Genomic DNA, 8025 nt, shown 5'->3' on the forward strand with positions numbered 1-8025 from the left:
TTTAAAACAGTAAGGACAGAGATAAAAAGAATTAATAGTTAATTTTGAAGGTAACATGGAGATTTCATGTGCACTACCCTGTGAAGTGTTGGACTGGCAAGTGACAGATTATAGAAAAATTATTACAATAGAGTATAATTATTAAAATTAGAATTTTTTAAAAATATAATTATTCTAATTATAAACTATTCATTGTTAATTTCATATTTATTAAAAATATAAACATGAAAAAATTAAAATTTATTTATTTACAGTTCTAGTCAATCATAACATTAAGTATGACTATTTAACAATGCTGTATATTTAACCATGAATAACTCTTTTTCCTCCTCTAATTCTAGTGTTCTCATAGCTCTCCAATAAATGTTTCCAACTTCTGTTGGCATTCCTTTCTTATGAGTCAATTCAAGTTCAGCATAATCCAACCAGAGATCTAAAAAATAATTTTAAAATAAATTATTTTTGTCATATTCCTCTTGAACAATTTTTTAAATAAATATTCGTGTAAATTTTTACAAATCAAATTTTTGTAAAAAAAAAAAAATCTATTCAAGATATACAGAATGCATTAAAAATGATGCAGCTGTTACAAAATTAAAATTTACAAGAAAAAGAAAAAAAATGTATATTTTCACACTAAATATTCTTGATAAATAAAATAAATATTCTATTTTGTTTTATATTACTAAATTATTCATTTTATGAAGTAAATAAAACATTTTATCAATGCAATTTTATATTTTCTATTAATATAGTATTTTTTAAATTACTGAAAAATAATTACTCAATTATTAAATGTGTAGTGTACATTCATTTTACATTTGGATAATATTTAATATTTTTATACCAAATGATCCTAAATTATTGTTGAGATTTCTATGTCTGAATATTTTCCATCCAGAAACAACAAAATAAAACTGCTTACAGAACATGAGTGTAACTCAAATTTTATTACATGTATAATCAATTATCCTCTCCCTTTTTTAAAATCAATACATTCATAGATTCTAATCTAGAATCTGTTTTTACTTAAAAATAGGTGGATCCTTACCCACTGATGATGAACCAAACTCAAGAAGACCATCTTCATAAATATTTCTCAACCTCTTTATTATAGGATTCTTCTGAAAATAATAGAGAATATTCAGTATTTGTAAGTTTACTAAATGTTAAATAATTTTATTTTAATATTTCTATTATAGCTTAAATTTATTGTACAGTAGATTCCCCTATAACATGGTAGATATATTCCATTTTATATGAATTCCATGTTTTACGAGTCACTTAAATACATGAGCCAATCACAACCCAGCACGTGTGCAGTTTAGGGACTATGGCTGTTTGAAACGTTTTCTTCCATAAAATTAATCGGTTCTAGACTATTTTGACTCAACATTTCCAAAACACGTATAATTTTTTGGGAATAATCCATATAAACTATGCTATAAACAAAAAATTGTAGGATTACTTATTGAGTGTGCACCATTTGACGATGCCATTGCTTAAGCTTGTTTTCGTTGCGGAGCGGCGCATCAAATGGCGGGCACATGTTTTCTGATAAGTTATTTTTCTGTGAAAAATTTGCTGAACTTTGGAGACATCATTAATATAAATATAATTTTTATGGCTGTTGAATAATAAATGTTTTTTAGTAGGTCCAGTGCTCGTTTAAACTCAACAGTTTGTGCAATATTTGCTATTGGTCTAGATTCGACCAATCCTGTCGCGATACGAGTCGGCGATGACATTTTACCGTATTATATGAGTCTCTTTTAGCGTGTTTATACGAACATGATCGCAATTTTTTTGCTGTGTTATACAAATCTGTATTATATGAACCATGTTATAGGGCTGTCTACTGTACTTATAATTGCATAAAATTTTTAAATTAAATCACTTTTATACATTGCATGGAATGCCATTTGATATCAATACTACATACAAGGAGAATTTGGGAAACCTTCCCCTTTCGAGAAGAATAAAAAAACAGAAAAAAAATTTACATTTATTTTCTACCCATTAAGTTCCTCCTTTACCTACTTGCACTGTGTTACTCTATATACCTATATTGTAAAAATTAATAAACTACATTGTGAAAAATTAACGTTTTTTTTAAATCCCACTCTTTTAAAAAATCTGTGCATGGGCCTCTTTGATATAATGCACTAGTTAAAATTTAAAAATGAAATTATTGATAAATGGAATCAATGATTTATATATAATAGTTTCATTTATCAATTTATGACAAAAATATGATAAATAATAAATTTTGAAATGTAAAATATTTTTTCTTGAAATTAAGTTTCAAATGATTGTCATTGAACTAGAGTTTTCCTGCATTAAAAGAATAAAACATTTTACCTTAATTATGATCATAAAAGATTGAAAATAAAAATTTATTACATCCAAAACAATTATATTTATTATTGAAAATAAATGAAACATATTTATTAACATTTCTAACATAAAATGTTAGAATATTAACATGAAAAAATCTAATAAAGACTTGTTTTACAAATTTTTAAGATTATAAATGTGTATTCTTCCTCATATTAAAGATTAAAATATTCAAACAAATTATCATTTTCACCATTTCGTCTTCATATTTATATTAATATTCATGTGTTTATTTTTATAAAAATATTGATATTTAAATACAGAATAATTAAGTGAATCTTTTAAAAGGATATACTTTATAATAATGTGTTTTGCATAGATTCGCGAATTCTTTTAATAAAATATTTCAAATTGTTTTGACAAGAGTTTAAAATATTTTGTTTACAAAGTTTTAAAAATATATTATCATCAAAATGTATTTTTTGATTAATTTTTAAATTACAAGTAAATTAATCACTTTATAAAAACTTATTGTAAGATTATCATAAAACAGAATTAAATATTGTTGAAAATTCTATGTTAAATTATTGCAGTTTTAATTGAATAATTGAAACTGTTATTAATTGTTACAAGTTATTAATTGAATAATTGGTTATTCAGAAAATTTAGTGCTGCTATACTTTCAACTGTACATTTAAGTATAAATATATATATAATTGAAGTGAAGAAATCATAAAACAAATTCAGAGTAAAAAATAAGTAAAATTGCTGCTAAATTTCTTGGCAAATAAATAGATTTATTAAACCAAAACATATTCATCTTCTTTAGTTAGTTCATCTTCAGTAAACAAAATTGAAATGTTTAATTTCAGATATTTTATTCCAACATTTAAAATAACATGACACAAATTAAAAATTTAAAGTAACATTTGATGTTTTTAAAATTTATGCTATTTGATTGCTGTTAAGGAATTCAGAAGTAATTTATTTATTTTTTGTCAAACATATATTATGTTTTATAAACTTTCGTGATTTATTGAGAAACTTATAAATAAAATCACTTACCAGACAATTTTCTATTTCAATCATTTTTTGAAAGAATTCAACTGAAAGGGGCTTCAAATTCCTGAGCCTAAATATAAAGCCATGTATATTTATAAATGAAAGTTTATATTTGTGTATAAAGTATATTTTAATATAAATATTATAGTTTATATTTTTATTAAAAATTTAAATAAATAAATAATTTTTGGCAAATTAATTTAATTACACACTATCATTAATAATACATTAAATTTTTATTTATTCTTTTATTATTATTAAATTTACCTTTTATATAATTTTCTGCAACTTTTTATATCTTCAGTTTTTGAAATAAAATGTAGATATAAACATTTCAAAGGAATACTTATTACTTCACCCATAATAATTCCATGCTAAATTAAATAAATACATAACAATAATTTTAAAATATAAATTGTTTTTATATGATCAATCTTATATTTACCTCAAAAACATCTTTCAGTTTGGAAGTATTAGAAGAAGAAAGCCATTCAATTGCCAAAAACCAAAGAGGTAAGGATTCCTTTAAAAAGAAAAATTAAATTCTTACACAAAAATCAAAAATAATTTGTTTGAATTACAAAATAAATAAAAATTTATAAAATATTAATAGATAAATATTAACTAACTGACAAACCTTTTCTGGAACATTAGAAATTGATTCATTGAAAATTGATATTATCAATTTTGTTGGTGATTTATGTTCAATATGTAAATTGAGAGATAACAACCAGTTAGAAACATTTTCAGGCCATTTCTGAACAAGTTCTGAAGCAAGAGACAAGACATCTTCAGACTCACAAGTACTTAATAATTTTATCTGAAAGCAAAATAAAGTTTGAGAAATATTAACACTAACTTTTTTTTTATTGCTTTGAATTCTATTTATTTTATAGTATGCTTCATACAATAATCACAGATCATATACTGTATTTTATTAACTAATATATAAAATTAAAAAAATAGTATAATAAATTTAATTCCAAAATTTGGAAACATATTCCCATATCTAATTTTTTTGAATGAGTTACAAAAGACTGTAAATAAAATGTTTGTTTCATATAAAACAAGAAAATACATTAAAAATTAATAAAATTATTTCTACATACCCTTTCCATAAACAGTTCTTCAATTAAGCAATTTTCTTTGTTTGCAGTTCCCATTATATTCAATGTATGTAATATTAACTGCAAATAATGTTAAATTTATTCTTTATAACAAGCATATTTTCTGATAAAATTGCCAACAAGAAGACTATGTTGTATGTATGGGCAAAAAAGCCATACATACAACATACACTTTTGCCAAATTAGATCTTTATTACTTCTTTTAAAACTGCTTCTCATTGAATGTAACAACATAAAGAATATGAAATAGTTATATATATATAATTATGAAATAGCACCGTAAACAGCAATATTTTATGCACAAATAAAATGCTTTCAGTTTATTTGATGGACCATCATCAGGATTTGGAACAGTTTGAAATAAATACAAATATTTGAAAAAAATCAAATGCTTAAATATATTAAAATAACATCAATTATAACAATACAAATGTTTACTGCTTGCAGTTTTACAATAAATAAATGAAAATACGTAACTGAATGAATTATATTTGCATTCAAATGGTATTGATTTGCATGCTCTTGACTTATTAATTAATGTATATTTCCACGCACTTGCAAGAGACTCAGTGTCTTTTACATTTAAGCATTCAACCTCTAACTTCTGTTAAATATTTCCATTTTTTTTCTGTGTATTCGTGAAATGAAGAAGTGATATTCCTGATAATCTTTGCATGATCCCATATATTCAGTATCTTCTATGATGGCAAAACTGACTCTCATTGTATTCTTTCTTCTATTACATGCACTATATTTGTGTTCATATAGTTACTGAGCAAAATTCCTTCTAGTATAACCAATATAGGCTGTTTTCATTCAATGTAATGTTGTTTATCTTAGCTGGTATCCTGTATATTTGTCTTCTGTGCTTCCAAAATCCTGTTTTCTTCATTCCTTAAAATTATGTATAACATAGGATTACACTGCACCATAGCATTTCATTTCTTAACTAATTCCTTATATATCATTGCCAATGCATTAGAGAATCTGAACATCTTGCTGCTGTTGCAATATTGGCATTAACTATGGAGATAAAAGGTTTGAACTAGACTACAAATCAGTTTGCTCTTACATCAAAGTGGTGTAGCTACCTGGTTTAAGAGCAAATTGGGAATTCATTGGATAAACAGTGGTAAAAATAAAAATATTTAAGCAGAATCACATGCCAATGCTCGAAAATATGCATTAATTAACAAGTCAAGAACACAAACATCAATATAATTTTAATGCAAATATAATCTACTCATTTATGTATTTTTATTTATTTATTTAATTTATTTATTTTTATTGTAATACTGCAAGAGGTAAACATTTATGCAAATGTCATAATTGATATTGTTATTTTAATTTATTTAAATATTCTATTTTTTCAAATATTCATATTTATTCCAAACATTAACATTATCATTTCAAACTGTTCTACATCCTGAAAATGATCTATCAAATAGACTGAAAATGTTTGTTTGATTTGTGAATAAGCAGTGTTCATAACAAATTTCAATGAAATAGTTAAACCAATATATAAATTATATAAATATAAGCAGAATTTAGTGTAAATTTGAACATTTCTCAATATAAGTTAATTTTACATATTCTGATTAATGCAAAAACTTAAAAATACAAAATTAGAAATGCCTAATTTTATAAAATATGCTTCTTAATTATGATTAAATCGTGTCCTTAAAAAATAAAGTGTTATATTCTTAAACAAACATGATTGAAAACATTCTCCTTTCAACATTTATCATATTTGCCTGATAGTTGCATTAAAATTACATAATTTTAAGAAGAGACTTTCAATTAAAAATTTTCTTATTAAACAGATATTCATTAATAATTAATACTTCAATTTTTAGTAATTTTTGCTAATAAATGAGAAGCTATTGAAAATTTTAAGAAATTGAAAAATAACAAATTAAACTAAAAAATAAATTTGTTAGCATCTACATTCAAACTAAAAGTATTTAAGTAAAACCAAGACATTTAAGATATGTTTGAAAAGTAAGTCAGTAAATTTATAAAATTGTGTTTTCATAAAATTTTACAAACTATTTTAAAAAGTACTGAAATTATCCATCTTAATCAATGCATGTAAATGCAAAAATTACATTAAAATTTATTAACAACTTTAATTATTATAATATGTTATCACAAAAATGTAAACATATTACCTGAAAATAATTAAGTAAATTTGTTAACTATCGAAATAGATAATTTATGTAAATTTTTCTTCCTATAATCACGGACTAGTGATTCAACACATCCTTTTCCGCAATCTGTGTTAATCAGAGACAAAGACACTTAATCACCTTTTTTTTTTTACCTTTATTCAGCAATGTATTTTATATCAATAAAAATTCAATCCCTCTTCAGGCATACAAAAATTCAATGGCTTCTTTTGTTAAAAAAAAAAATAGATTAAAAGTGTTATGGTCTCTGATTAATATGGATTAAACTAAAGGAAAGAACAAATTAAATCAATTTTCTGTGATTATAAGGAAAATATTTACTAAAGAACATCCCATTTATTTCTATTTTCATTTGTACATTAAATAATATATTAAAAAATAATGCTTACCTCTTCTTTCAGATTTTCACTATATTTTAAAATTAGATTTAAACACATTTGAATATAAAGTGTCCACATTTTTTCTATAAACCAGATAAAATTAAAAAGAAAACATTAATTTCAATATAAATTTTTTAATCGGTATATTAAAAATAAATCTAAAATCTAGCAATTCAAATATAAATAAATATTTTCATTAATTTTATAAACTGTTCAATTTAAAATAAAGATATACTATATAAATATATTACAATACACTTATAGATAAGATACTATATATTTAAACTATCTCGATAAATAACTGTAATAAAGTAATTTTAATAATTAAATCTTTGTTGAAATATAATATTTGTCAAAACTTTATGCATGTATCCCCTTTGTACTGTATCTTTTGTATCCCTTGAAATTATCTCATTAAAATCAATGTATATTTTGTAAATGTGTATACATAACTAGGACATTACACAACTTTGTCATATCATGATAGAATTGAAGCAGAGCTGGAAAGAAAAAAGTGATCCCTACACCTGTTAGGCATAGAAGAGCAATCCTTGTATCTGACGGACACAAACAGGTGAACTTTGCAGTTGCTGTCACTAAAGAGACGATCCTTGTACAGGTAACCCCCGTATAACACGGCACTTCTATAGCACGGATTCACTCTAACACGGTTCGAGAATTGGTACCATCCCCTGTATAACACGGTACTTTTATAGCACGAATTTACTCTGACACGGTTCGAGAATTGGGTAAAACCCTCATACAACAGGAAATGTAATAAATTTTTACATACTTAAGTAATAATAGTTCACAAAAATTATTATTTTCGTGAACTATTAGTACTTAAGTATGTAAATTTTCTCTTCTCGCCTTCTGTCAATACACGTGGTCCTTCTCGAAACTTGTTTCAATGTTGCCAGATCGCGACGC

General features: G+C 23.9%; 1 protein-coding gene across 1 annotated transcript in view; it reads right to left on the reverse strand.

The window, feature by feature from the left end:
* Positions 1 to 219: 219 nt before the first annotated feature.
* The window catches only part of LOC111623092, a 40299-nt gene continuing 32493 nt past the window's right edge, over positions 220 to 8025 (reverse strand). The window contains exons 16-23 of the mRNA XM_023365573.1: positions 7105 to 7178; positions 4509 to 4586; positions 4037 to 4219; positions 3845 to 3922; positions 3667 to 3773; positions 3403 to 3469; positions 1052 to 1124; positions 220 to 433 (exon numbers count right to left, since the gene is read on the reverse strand). Of these exons, the coding sequence (XP_023221341.1) occupies positions 273 to 433; positions 1052 to 1124; positions 3403 to 3469; positions 3667 to 3773; positions 3845 to 3922; positions 4037 to 4219; positions 4509 to 4586; positions 7105 to 7178 (821 nt within the window). The 3' untranslated portion in view covers positions 220 to 272. The remainder of the gene's footprint in view (positions 434 to 1051; positions 1125 to 3402; positions 3470 to 3666; positions 3774 to 3844; positions 3923 to 4036; positions 4220 to 4508; positions 4587 to 7104; positions 7179 to 8025) is intronic.

This window comes from Centruroides sculpturatus, unplaced genomic scaffold, assembly GCF_000671375.1.
Source record: "Centruroides sculpturatus isolate CEXI.00-Female unplaced genomic scaffold, Cexi_2.0 scaffold346, whole genome shotgun sequence".
Lineage (NCBI taxonomy): Eukaryota > Metazoa > Arthropoda > Arachnida > Scorpiones > Buthidae > Centruroides > Centruroides sculpturatus.